Genomic DNA, 17,457 nt, shown 5'->3' with positions numbered 1-17,457 from the left:
TTTTTCCCATTTATTTTGTCGATTAATATTCTCATTTAAAATGTTAAAATACTTTTTTCATGTAATAAAACCATATTTGCCACTACAGTAAGTTAAAATGAATGAATCAACACTGACAAATACTTTTACTTTGAGTATAGCATTCAATATGTATTTGGATGTACTTCATAATTACAGACAGTGTTGTCACAGATTACTTGAAAAAGTAATTACTGATTACGCCTCAAATAAGTAATGTAGTTACCTTATTGATTACTTTGTCAAAGGCAGTTACTTTAAAAGTAATTCATCAGTTACTTTTGACCAATTTTTCTCTTTTTGCCACGTCAACACAAGAATGACAACAGAAAAGGTTCATTGAGGTCCCATATTATTTGAATTAAAAAAATATATATTAGAAGCTAAAAAACACATCTTTTTCAGGGGTTCCAATAATTATGGAGGGCACTGTAAACTTGAAATCAATCTTGTGCAAAGTGACAGAAATTAAGTTAGCTCACACTAAGTCTTTGTTGCTCATATACTGAGTACCCCGTATTAGGGCCGCAGCTATCGATTATTTTAGTAGTCGATTAATCGATTTACTAATTAATTCGGATAATCGTATAACCTGAGCTGAGCATAAAAACGGTTGAAAAAAAGATAAATAAACGAGATTCTGAGCACATCAAAAGAACAATTAGCTAACTTACATAACAAAAGTCCATGTGTTTAAATGCTATAAAATGCGCTGTTTTTTTCCCAATGCTCTTAACAAATGGTTCAAACATATATTCCCACAAAAAATGGCTAAATATACCTGTAAACTATTTTTTTTTAATCTCACACTAAAACTTATGTTGGTCTTAACAGGAAGCAGCTGGATCCACTCATGTGAAATGAGTTATGTCATATTCACTGTTGCCACTAGAGGGCAGTGTATCCTCCCAAATCAATATAACTAAATGCAAACAATTTCAAAACAAACCATTACAACTAGAGATGTCCCGATCGATCGGGATGCCAATCGATCGGGTCCGATCACGTCATTTTCAAAGTATCGGAATCGGCAAAAAAATATCGGCCATGCCTTTTTTGTAATATATATATATATATATATATATATATATATATATTTTTTTTTTAATTAAATCGTTTTCCAATTGTATTTAACATTATAGACATAATATGTTACACTCATCCAGAGTCTTTAGTTTAGGCTTAAGGTAGGGTTATCAAATTTATCCCGATAACGGCGGCAATTAATTTTTTAAAAAGTGCGTCATGTTAAAATATTTAACGCAATTAATGCATGCGCTGCACGACCCTCTCACTCATTGTCGCGCTTAATCTATAATGACGCCGTTTTACCTATATAGCGAGACAAAAGGCAGCGCAAAATGAGTGGAGTGAATTTTGGCAGCCTTTGGAGCCTTTTTTAAATTGACTAAAGCATTGCAATCCCTCTCCCTATGATTAGAAATATCATGGGAAGCAATGTGAGGAAGCAAGGTGGCAATTGATCTTTGTCTTAACACCTTATGTTACTTCCCAACGCAGAGAAGATATATCAATTGGTACCACTACGCACAGTCATGGTTGCACTTCCCATCATGCATTTGGGCAGAAGTTAAATGGCTACAGTATCATTTATTGAAAGCTCAACAAATACACTAGATGGCAATATTTAGTCACAATATACAAGGTCACATTTATCCTTTAAGAATTACAAGTCTTTCTATCCGTGGATCCCTCTCACAGAAAGAATGTTAATAATATAAGTGCCATCTTGAGGATTTATTGTCATAATAAACAAATACAGTACTTATGTACTGTATGTTGAATGTATATATTCGTCCGAGTTTTATTCATTTTTTTCTTAATGCATTGCCAAAATGTATATAATCGGGAAAAATTATCGGGAATGATTGGAATTGAATCGGGACCAAAAAAAAAGCAATGGAATCGGGAAATATCGGGATCGGCAGATACTCAAACTCAAACTAGAAAAAAAACATGATCGGAACAACCCTAATGTTAATGCCATCTCGTTGATTTATTGTTATAATAAACAGTTCAGTACTTATGTACCGTATGTTGAATGTATATATCCGTTTTGTGTCTTATCTTTCCATTCCAACAATAATTTACAAAGAAATATGGCATATTTTATAGATGGTTTGAATTCGATTAATTGCGATTAATTAATTTTTTAGCTGTAATTAACTCGATTAAAAAATGTAATCGTTTGACAGGACTAATTGAAGGTCATCCAGTTCCACAATATGACGCACCAATTCGCTGCCCTGTCTGAGGCCCAGAAGAAGGAACTTCATGAGACCGCCATGCGCATCGTCTCTTTGGGGAAGGGCATCTTGGCCGCTGACGAGTCAGTGGGTACGTAAACAACTTCGCAATTTACCCTTGTATTTAAATACTGCTCGTTTCTGAGCATGTCTGTTTGTGGCAGGCAGCATGGCCAAGCGCCTCGCCCAGGTGGGCGTGGAGAACACGGAGGAGAACCGTCGTCAGTTCCGTCAAATCCTGTTCAGCGCGGACGAGCGCGTTAACGGCTGCATTGGCGGAGTCATTTTCTTCCACGAGACGCTGTATCAGCACTCGGACGGCGGGGTCAGCTTTGTTAAGATGATTCGGGACCGAGGCATACTGGTTGGCGTCAAGGTATGCTCATTTTTAAGCTGTAAAAAATGAACTTTCCCCACCACAACTGTGTTTTACTTTTATTGCTCAGGTTGACAAAGGCGTTGTTCCTCTAGCTGGAACCTGCGGAGAAACCACCACCCAGGGTGAGTACTGGAAGACTGCCGGCAGTGTTGTGCATGAATGCGTTCAATGAACGATCGTTCATGAACACGTTCATATTTTGGGCGAACGTGAATTGAACGCATCATATTTCTGTCTCATGAACGTTACTGTGAACGCGCTCATTCTAGCGGTTGTGAGCGGTGCTCAAAACTTCGTTCATGAGTTCATCACATTTAGAGCCTTACCGACAAAACTGCATATAAAGCCATAGGCTAAAAACACACAATGAAAAAACTAACCTTAATAGCGGAAAATTATCCAACCTGGCGACCCAAGCTGCCTGTCACGGCCGTATTGTTTAAGCAAATACGTCATCACAACAACGGCAGCATGGACACAGAAGCTGGCAGCTCTCGAAACCTGGCCCACTCAGAGCAACTTTCTACACAGTACCAGCATTTAAAAGAGTTTTACGAAAAAGTCAGTACCGACCCTGATGGCAAAAATATAACGTTTACATGTAAACTTTGTCCACCTGGATTGAAGAAGACCGTCCGTACGTCGGTAACGTCTTTAGCCAACCTTAAACGGCACATCAAAATAAAGCATGCAACAAGCCTTGCTAGGTATCTGTGACTGCGAGCATGTGCGATTAAAAAAGAGACGGCAACGGTTGGCCAGAGCAGTACCTCTGCCACCCAAATACCGCGAACAGCATACCAGAGTGGCCCCGTTTTCTGTCTCTCCCAGCCGCAGCTAGACAACCTAGTTCTGCGGTATATTGTGGGAGACCTACAGCCTTTGAGTAAAGTGGAAAGGCCAGCTTTCATAAACCCAATTAAAGGGTTGCAGCCATCCCGAAAGGTGCCGACCAGAAAAAAAGTCCAGTTACTGCTAAACAGGAAACTTCAAGAAAACATATGTGAACTTAAGAACAAAAACAACTGAACTACAAAAGTTCATTTTTTGGAACCATGAACTTTAGTACAAAATTTTGAATTATGAACTATGAACTGAACAGTTCATTTTAAAATTTGTGAACTGCAATTTGAACTAGTTTATGTAGAAAATGAACTTTCCCAACACTGACTTCCGGGCTGTTGCTTATACTCTGCACTGTGACCTCCGCTTGTCACAGGTTTGGACGGCTTGTCAGAGCGCTGTGCCCAATACAAAAAAGACGGCGCCTCCTTTGCCAAGTGGCGCTGCGTGATGAAGATTAGCGATGCCAACCCCTCAAAGCTAGCCATCAGGGAGAATGCCAACGTTCTGGCCCGTTATTCCAGTATCTGCCAGCAGGTGAGTCGACACGAAAAGACAGTTTAAGCTGGGGTTCACATGACCCTAGCACATCTTCTTTTCCAGCAAGGCCTGGTGCCTATCATCGAGCCTGAGCTTTTACCGGATGGAGATCATGACCTGAAACGCTGCCAGTACATCACGGAGAAGGTGAGTGGCCAATCTCTTCTGAATGTGACTCCAAGATCCGAAACCAATAATCGTTGTTTTGGAGTTCAGGTGCTGACAGCCGTTTACCAAGCCATGTCAGACCACCATGTGTACCTGGAGGGTACACTGCTCAAACCCAACATGGTCACTCCAGGCCATGGCTGCAGCAAAAAGTATAGTCCAGAGGATGTCGCAATGGCAACCCTCACTGCCCTGCGCCGCACGGTTCCTCCGGCGGTGGCTGGTAAGTCAACACGTACCCTAACGTGATTCATTAACCTATAGCCTATAATCTATTCCTCAGACGGTTTTGATGACCCAACACTTTCGTAAAAGTCTTCGGCTTGACAAGTGATCTTGGAGTCAAAAATTAGCTGAGTTGTCCAGTTGTCTTAAAGGGTACGACGGATAGAAAGGCTAGTCCAGCAATTCCAACGACCCACACTGGTGGAAGTCCTACAACTTGGCCAAAAGGCCAAACTCTGCACGTTCACCTTAATCTTAACTAGGGGTGCAGCTATCGAATATTTTAGTAGTCGAATAATGGACGGACTAGTTAATTCGAATAATCAAGTAATCGGTTAAGGAACATGAAAAATTAAAATACCTGAGCTGAGCCTCAAACGATATAATTAAAAAAATTTTTTTTTTTTTTAAATGAAGATCTATGTACAACAAAAGAAGAATGGGCTAACTTACATTGAAAAAGTCCGCTAGCTTAAATGCTATTTAATACAAAAGTTTTTTATTACAATGCTCTTAACAAATGGTTCAGACACATATTCCCACAAAAAACTTCTAAATATACCTCAAACTAAATTCTGAATGCATTAAAAAACATTAGCTCAAACAAAAACTTAGCTTACGTTGGTCTTAACAGGGAGCAGTTGGATTCGGCTGTGTGAAAAGAGGCAAACCAGGCAGTGTATCCACCCAAATAAATAAATAAAACTAAATGCAAACACTTTCAAATTAAACCATTACAACGCCACTTTAATTAAATGAATACTCAAAGCAAAAAAATTTTAATTTGAGTATTTTTTTCTCATTGAATACTCGAGTTAATCGATGAATCGTTGCAGCACTAGTCTTCACCCCTTGTACTGACTCCATTTTAAAAGCTGGAAAAAGGCTTTGAAACACAAGTTGACAATTTATTCCAAGTCTGAAGCAATCATACAAAATCATTGGTCATATTAATTGTGTTATAGTAATACAGCAAAATAGTAAAGTACAGTACATCCGAAACAAATGATTATAGCAATATATTTGAGAGAAAAAGCATGTCATTTTGCCTCATTCAAAATTTAACATCTGAACATTTAAATATGTAAACTAAAGTGCAATCACATTCGTAAATGAATGGCTTTTGGTATTTGAAATGTAAATAAACCAATCGATTGTGCTAAAACAACAAAACTGCAATAACTGCATTAACCATCTAACTAACTGTAGTCTTGAAACAAATCCGAATAAGGAAAAACATTGCAATAAAATAATGCAAACTGGCTAAACTTGAGAGTAGCTGAGATCAGTCATGACAGAACATCGCTTCAATGATATCTGGCGCCATCTAGCGTCGTGAATGGGGAGAGTAGCTGAGATCTCTCATGACAGAACATTGCTTCAATGATATCTGGCGCCATCTAGCGTTGTGAATGGGTATAATGTATAGACCCTGAATATATGACGACCCCCTCTTTTTCAGTCTTATTTCAATGCAATGCAATGCAGAGCTAATTCAAGGAAATCTCAAGACTATAAGAGTATTCTGGAGGGAAATGTGTTGCTCAGTGTCAGAAAACTTGGTCTCACACACAGGACACACTTCCTGCCTTAGCATGGCAAAACAAACGCCCAAGATTGGTTAGTTGTCTACTAAATATGTTGTATTTCCAATTAGGTGTTGCCTTCCTCTCTGGTGGCCAGAGTGAAGAAGAGGCGTCCGTGCACCTGAACGCTATCAACAACTGCCCCTTGGCAAAACCCTGGACCCTCACCTTTTCCTTCGGCCGCGCCCTGCAGGCCTCAGCGCTGCGGGCCTGGCGGGGACACAAGGAGAACGAGAAGGCCGCCACTGAGCAGTTCATCAAGAGGGCTGAGGTCAGAGGGGTTAAAGTTGTCACACAATGTGCCGATGTACAAAAAGAGATCCATAGACTTCGTAATTGTATTGACGGGTCAATTCGGCTAGCCACTGCGCAACGCCTTCAAGCAGAGAGGGCCAGGTATCCCACAATCCGCTTTAGTTATTCGCAGTCGGTCGCAGCGACACATGCAGCATTCAACGCCGGATTTAGGATAAAAGTACAAAAGCTGTACCGCATACAAACAGGAAGGATTGTCTCAGGAGTGATTTGTTGGAGGATTCAAGGTAATTATTTTTCGTACCATGCATGCATTTTGAAACGTTGTGAAAAAAATCAATGGGACAAATTAGCTGCTACAGCATTGGCATCATAGTTCGCAATATTTACGTAAAATAAATGCTTAATAGACAGTTTTATTTGCTTCTAACCAAGAATCGAGACTGTTTTACGTCCATATCTATAAAGAATTTGGGGATTTAAGCATTTATTGACAAGAATTTTCACCGGAAAAGCTCTGCTTACATCAGGCGGCCGCTAGCTACATTCACTAACAGACTAGCATTGTACTTCGACATATTTACTCAAAATAAATGCTGGCTGTACTTTTTTCTGCTATTAACCAAGAATTGAGACTGTTTTACGTCCATATTTATAAAGAATTCAGGGATTTAAGCAGTTATTCACAATAATTTTCACCGGAAAAAGCTCTGTTTGCATCAGGCGGCCGCTAGCTACATTCGTTAACAGACTAGCATTGTACTTCGACATATTTACATAAAATAAATGCTGATTCCACTTTTTTTTTTGCTATTAACCAAAAATTGAGACTGTTTTACATCCATATTTATAATGAATTCGGGGATTTAAGCATGTATTAACAAGTATTTTCACCGGAAAAGCTCTGTTTGCATCAGGCGGCCGCTAGCTACATTCGTTAACAGACTAGCATTGTACTTCGACATATTTACATAAAATAAATGCTTACTGCACTTATTTTTTTGCTATTAACCAAGAATTGAGACTGTTTTATGTCCATATTGGAAATGAATTCGGGGATTTAAGCACTTATTCACAAGTATTTTCACCGGAAAAGCTCTGTTTACATCAGGCGGCCGCTAGCTACATTCGCTATGAGACTAACATTGTACTTCGACATATTTATGTAGAATAAATGCTTACTGCACGATTTTTTTATTTTTTTTTTGCTTTTAACCAAGAATCGAGACTGTTTTATGTCCATATCTATAAAGAATTTGGGGATTTAAGCAGATGTTCACAAGAATTTTGACCTGAAATGCTCTGTTTACATCAGGCGGCCGATAGCTACATTCACTAACAGACTAGCATTGTACTTCGACATTTTTACGTAAAAGAAACGCTGACTGCTCCTTCTTTTTGCTATTAACCAATAATTGAGACTGTTTTACGTCCATTTCTATAAAGAATTTGGGGATTTAATAAGCAGTTATTCACAAGAATTTTCACCGGAAAAGCTCTGTTAACATCAGGCGGCCGCTAACTACATTCGCTAACAGACTAGCATTGTACTTAACATATTTACATAAAATAAATGCTTACTGCACTTTTTTTTTTTACTATTAATCAAGAATTGAGACTGTTTTACGTCCATATCTATGAAGAATTAGGGGATCTAAGCAGTTATTCACAAGAATTTTCACCGGAAAAGCTCTGTTAACATCAGGCGGCCACTAACTACATTCGCTAACAGACTAGCATTGTACTTTGACATATTTACGTAAAATCAATGCTTACAGCATGTTTTTGTTTTTTTGCTTTTAACCAAGAATCAAGACTGTTTTACGTCCATATTGAAAATGAATTCGGGGATTTAAGCATTTATTCACAGGTATTTTCACCGGAAAAGCTCTGTTTACATCAGGTGGCCGCTAGCTACATTCGCTATCAGACTAACATTGTACTTCGACATATTTACATAGAATAAATGCTTACTGCACGATTTTTTTTTTTTTTTTGCTTTTTGCTTTTAACCATGAATCGAGACTGTTTTATGTCCATATCTATAAAGAATTCTATAAAGAATATTTAAGTAATTTTTCACAAGAATTTTCAACGAAAAAGCTCTCTGTCTGTGATTCTACTCGGTCAGCTTTGACGGCCTCACCAACAATGCAGCATCCCTATTTATCGGCCTGGCGCACCGTGTCCAGTCAATACATTTTGAAGTCTATTAGAGCTCTTTGGATACTCCCATTAGTAGTAATATATGCTTTGAATTACATCTCCTGACCATCCTCACCATTGCGCTTGACTGTAGAACTGACATGTTTATAGTTGTCCAACCTTTCTATATTGTCCCATCTTTTCCCAGTGTAGCCTCACAATGCTCACTGCAGATGACAATGTTTTATTAAGTGCGAGTACTGATTCCTCTTTACTTGATTACAATGTTCTCACGCCCCAAAATTGAAGTGGGTGTGGAAATCCCAAAACTGGACTAAGATACTTGTTTTCATTCTTCTTTTTTCGTGAAATTCACTCAGGGTCAATGTTATTCAACTGCCACCATCTAGTGGTCCACATTCAATTACACACGTAAAAAATGAAAGAGGCAGAAAAAAATAGGGTCGGATAGGACCGCTCTATTAGTCATTGACACCTGAAATTACGGTCGATGAGTGAGCATCAGGCCACTGCAGACGTTCCGCGCCGCTATCTTCTCTCTCTTCTTCTGGAATTACGGAGCAGTTACAGAAGTTACTGTACACTACGGTTGTTCCGATCATGTTTTTTTTTTTGCTCCCGATCCGATCCCGATCGTTTTAGTTTGAGTATCTGCCGATCCCAATATTTCCCGATCCGATTGCTTTTTTTTTTTTGCTCCCGATTCAATTCCAATCATTCCCGATAATTTTTCCCGATCATATAACATTTTTGCAGAGCATTTCGAAAAAAATGAATAAAACTGGACGAATATATACATTCAACATACAGTACTTAAGTACTGTATTTGTTTATTCTGACAATAAATCCTCAAGATGGCATTTACATTATTAACATTCTTTCTGCGAGAGGGATCCAGGGACAGAAAGACTTGTAATTCTTAAAGGATAAATGTGACGTTGTATATTGTGACTAAATATTGCCATCTAGTGTATTTGTTGAACTTTCAGTAAATAATACTGTAGCCATGCCCAAATGCATGATGAGAAGTGCAACCATGACTGTGCGTATTGGCACCAATTGATATATCTTCTCTGTGTTGGGAACTAACATAGGGTGTTAAGAAAAAGATCAACTACTACCTTATTTCCCCACATTGCTTACACGCGATATTTCGCAATGTTGAGAGAGGAATTTTAAGGTTTAAGCCAATTAAAAAAATCCAAAGACTGCCAAAATTCACTCTACCCATTTCACGCTGCCTTTTAGCTCTATATATAGGTAAATCGGCGCCATTATAGACTGAATGCGACAATGCGTGAGTGGGTCGTGCAGCGCATGCGTTAATTGCGTTAAATATTTTAACGTGATTAATTAAAAAATGATTAATTACCACCGTGAACGCAATAAATTTGATAGCCCTACTTTAAGCCAAAACTAAAGACTCTGGATGAGAGTGTAAGACATTTTGTCTGTAACGTTAAATACAATTAGAAAACGATTTAATTAAAAAATATATATATATATATATATAAAAAGGCATGTCCGATATTTTTTTGCCGATTCCGATACTTTGAAAATGACGTGATCGGACATCTTTACTGTACACACATATATCATACAACATAGCAGGGATATGACTCGATGCACAGGTCATGTGCAGGGATTTTTTCATGACTGAGGTGGATCAGTGATGGTAAGAAAAAGGCGGGTGTGAGGTTGTGTGTGAGTGTGTGTATGCACAAGTGTATCAGTATTTGTACGTTTCTGCAGACAAAATAAGAGTCGCAGGGCCCTGTGACCGGCCTTGGGAGGAGAATCAAGGGCAAGAGATAGGGAATCTGTGCGGCTCTCACCAGGAGAAGGGAGGGGTGGAATAAGGGTGTTTGGGAAAGGGAAAGGAAAGTTATAATTGAATTAAGCCGAATAAGTAATTCACTATGTCCAAATACAGTTGGTCTTCAGTCAAAATCGCGCTCCTCAGGGCGTAGGTGATACCTCAGGTCCCTTAAGTCAGGGGGCCCCAACCTATTCCACAAAGGCCCACCGTGGGTGCAGGATTTCATTCCTACCATACAAGGTGACAACACTTTTTCCCCAATCTGGTGTTTTACAAGTGCAATCAGTTGATTGCAGTCAGGTGTGGCTTGTTTTCGCAGAAGCCTCATTGGTTCAACTGGATCGGCTGGAACAAAAACCAGGACCCACAGTGGGCCTTGAGGACTGGGTTGGAGACTCCTGTCTTAAGTCATTGTCAATAGTCGCGGTCTGCCTCAACAGTTCCGCCACCTGGCGCCAGATAGCATCCACTTTTCTCCATCCTTCCTCGGACTGAATCGTGAGTCCATGGAGCCAGTTCTCAATCCGAGCCTCGACGCGGTTCTCCAATGCCTTGAATCGCACCGTTTGATCCATTGTTGATTTGTTGTTTTCCTTGAAAGCTGCCGTATTGGAAACTTTCCGGTAGAGCTGGGCGCCTCCTAAGCCAAGCAGAAGGAACCCCACGACCGTTACGCTAAACAGCCAAATATCCTTGATATCTTCCACAGATAGGACAGTAAGACAAGCTGGCTTCCAATGATCCCATGAATCTCTCATGTAGCCAGCGGCAAAAGTCCCATCTGAGCAAGACAATCAATTGCGCAGAGAGAGACCAGCAACAGTTGATCCACAAAGGAAAAAAATACAAAAAAAAGCAGACAGACTAGACTGATGAAGACAGCAGCAGCAGAAGCAGGGAGGAAACACGTCCGCCCCCGTCGAAGCCAGGAAGAAATAGAATTATAAAACCGTACAATAAGGTTTTGTCAATCGATATGCACAAAAGATAACATTTACGTGAACTTTTTACGCTTACAATGTTGTGTGTTTGTCACAGGTCAACAGTCTGGCGTGTCGAGGAAAGTACAAAGGGGCCGACAATTACGCCGATTCCGCGCACGGCGTCTATGGATCCTGTTATTCATTTTAAATGCAGCCAGTCATAAAACAATCTCCTTGATTGACATAGAAACACATGAAAAAATACACTGTCGCAATAGTCAGCTGATTTCACATGCTTATTTTTAACAATTTGATTATCCTGTCTGTAAAGACATGATACATAACTCTTATTTAAATGTATGCTCATGTTGTTTCCAAGACTTCATTCTCAATAAACGTGTTCACATAACACCACACTCTTGTGGAATCATTCTCTTTTTACAAATGTAATGACATGTTTAATAACACTGCTACTTATCAAATTGTACGTTTTAGCTTTACTGTTACTTTTAATTAATTAAAGCCACTATGTTAAGTTTGTTTTTTAATTGACGAGCCTGAATCATGTAGAATTTGGTTGAAATTGAGTTTTGCTCTACATTCAGTACTCAGAAATGTTTATGTTGCTTGTACAATATGATAACATTTTAACAATTTTCGAACAAGGGAGAAACTCGCGTAATATTAGTTTGGGAAGAAGTTTATGCCAGTGGAGCAAAATAATTGATGCAATTTTGACTTTAACAAGCGGAGAATGATTTTTAAAAAACTGATAATACTTATTAGACTATGTTACTATACATATTCTAGACCAGTGGTTCTTAACCTGGGTTCGATCGACCCCAGGGGTTCGGTGAGTAAATCTAAGGGGTTCTGCGAAGGTAAAGAGACGCAGACCCCTATTTTCGTGCGCTGATGAAATCTAGGCAAAGTGGCTTTTAGACCGGGTTTTGTACTGGTTTGCTCCCAATTTACAGACTTCCATTTCTTTGAACTGCTAGTCCACGATCTGATGGGAGGAGGAACTGGTTTGCTCAGTGTGAGGTTGACTCTCACTTGGTTTGAGGGAAAACAGTGGTATGAAAAAGTATCTAAGCCTTTTGGAATTTCCTCACATTTTGCATAAAATCACCATCAAATGTGAGCTGATCTTTGTCAAAATCACACAGATGAAAAAACAGGCTGTTCTAACTAAAAACAACCCAATCATTTATGTTTTCATATTTTAATGAGGATAGTATGCAAACAATGACAGAAGGGAAAATAAGTAAGTGAACCATAACATTTATTTTGTGCTCCCAGGCACCAGTAACTTCAAGCAAACACTTCCTGCAGCTGTAGATCCGTCTGGCACATCGATCAGGACTAATCTTGTCCCATTCTTCTCTACAAACGGCTGTAGTTCAGTCAGATTCCTGGGATGTCTGGTGTGAACCGCTGTCTTTAGGTAATGCTGCAGCATATCAATGGGGCTCAAGTCTGGACTTTGACTTGGCCACTCCAGAACGTGTATTTTGTTCTTCTGAAACCATTCTGAAGTTGATTTACTTCTGTGTTTTGGATCATTGTCTTGTTGCAGCATCCATCCTGTTTTTAGCTTCAACTGTCTGACAGACGGCCTCAGGTTTTCCTGCAAAACATAAACTTTTGAATTCATTCTTCCATTAATGAATGACAGGTGGCCAGGCCCTGAGGCAGCGAAACAGCCCCAAATCATGATGCTCCCTAAACCACGCTTCACGGTGGGGATGAGGTGTTGATGTTGGTGAGCTGTTCTATGTTTCCGTTACACATGATGTTGTGTGTTATTCCCAAACAATTCAACCTTGGTTTCAATAGACCTTCAAATATTTTGCCAAAACTTCTGTGGAGTGTCCAAGTGCCTTTTTGCGAACATTAATTGAGCAACAATGTTTTTTTTTTTTTTAGACAGCAGTGGCTTCCTCCGTGGAGTCCTCCCATGAACACCATTCTTGGCCATAGTTTTACATATAGTTGATATGTGCACAGAGATTTTGGACTGTGCCATTGATTTCTGTAAGTCTTTAGCAGACACTCTAGGGTTGCCAGGCCTAATGGGTAATATTTTAACGCTGTCATGTCCAGTATGAGATACCTCTCAGGACTGATGAAACTGAAGTTGAATTGTTTGGGAGTAACGCACAACGTCATGTGTGACGGAAAAAAAGAACAGCTCACCAACATCAACACCTCATCCCCACTGTGAAGCATAGTGGAGTGGGCATCATGATTTGGGGGTGTTTGGCTGCCTCAGGGCTTGGACAACTTCCAATCATTAATGGAAGAATGAATTCCCAAGTTTTGCAGGGAAACCTGAGGCCATCTGTCAGACAGTTGAAGCTAAAAAAAAGGATGGATGCTGGAACAAAACAATGATCCAAAACACAGAATTAAATCAACTTCAGAATGGTTTCAAAAGAACAAAATACACATTCTGGAGGGGCCAAGTCAAAAGTCCAGACTTGAACCCCATTGAGATGCTGTGGCATGACCTAAACACAGCGATTCACACCAGACATCCCAGGAATCTGACTGGACTACAGCAGTTTTGTAGAGAAGAATGGGCCAAGATTAGTCCTGATTGATGTGCCATCCTGACATTAAGTGTCAGGATGAAGTTATTGCTGGCAAAGGGGTGGCCACAAAATATAAAATGTGATGGTTCAACTTATTTTTCCCCCTACTATCATTTTTTGCATACTATCCTCATCAAAATATGAAAACCTATAAATGTTTGGGTGGTTTTAGTTAAAGCAGACACTGTATTTTCATCTGTGTGATTTTGACCAAGATCAGATCACATTTGACGGTGATTTAATGCAGAAATGTGAGAAATTCCAAAATGTTCAGATACTTTTTCATACCACTGTACAACAGACCAATGGGCAGCCTGGTCTCAAATTTTGACCTGTTTATGAAACATGCTGTCAACAGAGGTGTCGCGTCCCATTAGGCAAATCAGGCAATTGCCTCGGGCCCCCAGCCAGCAGGGGCACACGCAGCTTTACTGCACTGTCGCAGCGACAAGTGTAGTGAGTGTTTCAATACCATGGAATCATTATAAAATATTTTCTACAATGCGACCTACACCAAACCAACGGCCATGTCCGGCCAACACCTTCACGTCTGGATATGCGGAGGATGCCTGGGGAAAATGGAGGCCCATATGCTTAACGTCTCTCCAGACTGAGGGCGTCAAGGACCTCTTTATCTCCGGCTCACTGATGGCGCTAGCCCTCCCGCTGCTTCTTGGTGCCCTCTGGGTACACCGATTCTCGATGAGAATGAAGTGTCAACTCAACGAGGCAATGGAGATTGCTCGTAACAACGACGACGAATTGTCCCAGGTGAGGAAGGAACAAGCAGCGTTAAGTGATGCCACCGCTCAAATGGTCACGAAAATCATCACGGAGATCCGGGATCATGAAAGGCTCGCTTGCGGGAACCGGGCAAGGGCGGATGATGACTAATCTTCCGGAGCGGATACAGCAGACGTGGGCCTCCATGACACCCCCGGCCATCCCTCCCTACACCAACTTGAAAATCAACCTATCCAATGAACCTACTCAAATTGACAATATTGCGTAATGCCATGGCAATCAATGACATTTGGGAAGATATAAGAGTAAAAAAATGGATTATGCAACACTAACATGCTAGACTGTGCGTTCCGGGCTGCTGGGGGACGGGTATCAATGATTCTCTTTCTTGGCCTAACTATCCTACATTATGTAACTGTCAATGATATCGATGATGATTACAATGACAATGACAATAAAATTCATTCATTCATCATTTGGCAGATTATCTAGCGATTCTGTTATCAATCCCAATCAGCACTAACCATGTCATGCAGACTATACATGTTTAAGAAAGTCCAATCAGCTATTAATACCACATGATTGTTTAAAGAGCGACTCACCAAGTACTCTCTGGAGAGTCCTCGCCGAGTTGTTTTACGTTGATTTTCACAGGCCACCTCATTATTCATGTGATTACTTACACATATGGTGATTTTCCCCCAAAACGTCTAATAATGGGTCTATCGTATTCCTCGTTGTCAAGTTCAAAAATAGACCCTTAGGTAGACATTTGTAAAATTACCCAAAAATAAGGAGAGAAGACACTCAGTTTTCTTGGCCAAGGAGAGCAAGGAGGGACTAGACAGTGAAATGCTAGATTACGCTGTATAGACCCTACCCACCGACGTCACAAAATCACGTGCTCGCTGTATGGTTCCGCCCACTTGTCCGTCATTTTGTGTCTGTATTATCAATGGTCTCAATTGATCGAGCAATTTATAATGCATTTCATGGAAGACCCGGTGCTTTCGGATGCCATAAACTCACTTGATGCGTTGCATAGAAGGCGTTATGTGGAAAAGCTTCAGTTTATCCATTCGCCAGATCCATATTTGATGCCTAAATCGATGTTTTTCGACCCGCTGTCTCCGCCGTATTTGCCTGACATCTGCTAGCTACCCTGAACTGTACAACTATCTTGTCCACACAAAATCAGCCTATTCTCACGAAAGTTTGAAAAACTTTAAGAGCTTGGAGGCTTATAAATACTTCGTTGCTGGTTGGGTGAAACAGGTCCTCGTCCACGAAAATTCGGCAGGAATCTATCTTGTGCTTGGAAAGGTGAGTTACGAAATTTTCAATTCAAAATCTTTTGTTATTGCTAACATCCACTGTCAAGTCTAATGTATTTCATGTCGTTTGTCAATGGAGTTAGGGCTTTTAATGTTTATATGGTTTAGCGATAGCACTCTCACTACATACATACGTGTATGTTGTCGGCGATTAGCCTAGCAATGATCTTAATTGTGGTTGTCAGCCCAAAACCCTCTAAATATATATTAAATGCATCTTACAAGATATAAAATGACTACTACATAATCTGTGGTAATCGTTTGGAGCCCAGTTTTCTCGTCGAATTGCAGCAGCCCATCTCGCTCTCTTCTCTCCGGGTCTCTCGGAATCCGGTAGAACTTCAAGTCTCTCCGTCTATCTTCTCTGTTATTGCAACCGACCGCCACACACGCCTTCACCATTTTGATTATTAATGTTAACGAGCAGAAAAACACGTCGTAAATAGGAGGAATGTACGTAGCCGTAACAGGGAAACATGATGCGTTGACGGACAATTGGGCGGCACCAGTCAGGAGGAAGGAGTTGTGACGTCACGTGGGTAGGGTCTATAGTCACCAAAACTGATCTAAAACTAAACTCCTTGCTCTTTCTTTTATTAGGGGCTTGTCCTAACACAGATAGGTGCCGCCCTAAAGGAAGGGGGAAAGCAAGTTGGAGACACCCATGTGATTTTGGTTGGCTATGTGTGAGCATGTAGGTGGAACTAACTAAATACACATGTGTAAGCAAAGGCACTTAGATAAAGTGGTCAGAATGACCCAGACACTTCAGTTATGCAACGCTGCGGCCATGGAAGATGTCCTCGAATGGAAGATGTCCTCGAAAGTCTAGACGAAAGTCTAGACGTAAGATGCTGAAGATGTCCCAGAAGGTCTAGTTACGCAATGTTGCGGCCATGAAGCAAGGCAGTTGTCCCCCCGACCCTCTTTAACACTTTGTAACACTTAAACATTATACTCCAGCCTAGTATAGCAAGCAATAATCATTTACTGGTTATATCAAATAAGAAAAAATATGGCAATATAGATTATGTATGTATTAGGTATATATGAGCACAAGCAAATATTCAATCAATCAAGCAAATATTCAATCAACCCTCGATAATTAACTCAACATTTGTCGAATACGCTATAAAAAAATATAACATATATGCATTTAAAATAATCATAAACAATTTTATTACCAAATTTAATACTCATTTCGGTCAGTAGTCCACCAATCAGTGTTTTTTACGGAATAATTTGAATTTGGTGGGCCGTAGGGGCAATCTGACTACTGATTTCACACAAAGATATATACCTCCGCATCCGATGGTGGTATTTTTGTGTTGCTAGTCTTTCTTCTATTGCTCCAAGTCCAACTGTCCCATTACTTGTGTACGCTCGAAGGGCCCCATGTTGCTTGTTGCCTGGGGTCCCCGGGGACCCTTGCTACGCCTCTGGCTGTCAATATGAGAAGAAATTTGAAGGAGAATTTGCTAAATTATTAGCTTGCTAGCTTAGATACAGGATATTGGTTTTAAATTTGAAAAACATTGCTTTATTATCTAATTCCAAAGGGTTCGGTGAATCCATATGTGAAACTTGTTGGGA

General features: G+C 40.2%; 1 protein-coding gene across 1 annotated transcript; it reads left to right on the top strand.

Annotated features, from left to right (window-relative positions):
* Nucleotides 1-2,250: 2,250 nt before the first annotated feature.
* Nucleotides 2,251-11,475, top strand: LOC130917473 (fructose-bisphosphate aldolase C-like). The gene is made up of 8 exons (XM_057838917.1): nucleotides 2,251-2,376; nucleotides 2,450-2,661; nucleotides 2,732-2,786; nucleotides 3,884-4,044; nucleotides 4,111-4,194; nucleotides 4,264-4,438; nucleotides 6,098-6,297; nucleotides 11,305-11,475. The coding sequence occupies exons 1-8, from the start codon at nucleotides 2,265-2,267 to the stop codon at nucleotides 11,395-11,397; spliced, it is 1,092 nt and encodes a 363-aa protein (XP_057694900.1). The 5' UTR covers nucleotides 2,251-2,264; the 3' UTR covers nucleotides 11,398-11,475.
* The last annotated feature ends 5,982 nt before the right edge of the window (nucleotides 11,476-17,457 follow it).

The sequence above is a fragment of the Corythoichthys intestinalis genome, chromosome 6 (assembly GCF_030265065.1).
Source record: "Corythoichthys intestinalis isolate RoL2023-P3 chromosome 6, ASM3026506v1, whole genome shotgun sequence".
Taxonomy (NCBI): Eukaryota; Metazoa; Chordata; class Actinopteri; order Syngnathiformes; family Syngnathidae; genus Corythoichthys; species Corythoichthys intestinalis.
Note: the sequence above shows the minus strand (reverse complement) of the source record. Positions and strands in the feature narration are given on the sequence as shown.

Bases quoted from the DNA above. Each gene is read 5' to 3' on its own strand.
- LOC130917473 (XM_057838917.1), top strand. From the start codon at position 2,265: ATGACGCACCAATTCGCTGCCCTGTCTGAGGCCCAGAAGAAGGAACTT. The intron at 2,662-2,731 runs GTATGCTCATTT...TTTATTGCTCAG, and splicing joins GCATACTGGTTGGCGTCAAG to GTTGACAAAGGCGTTGTTCC. The intron at 4,045-4,110 runs GTGAGTCGACAC...CTTCTTTTCCAG, and splicing joins ATTCCAGTATCTGCCAGCAG to CAAGGCCTGGTGCCTATCAT.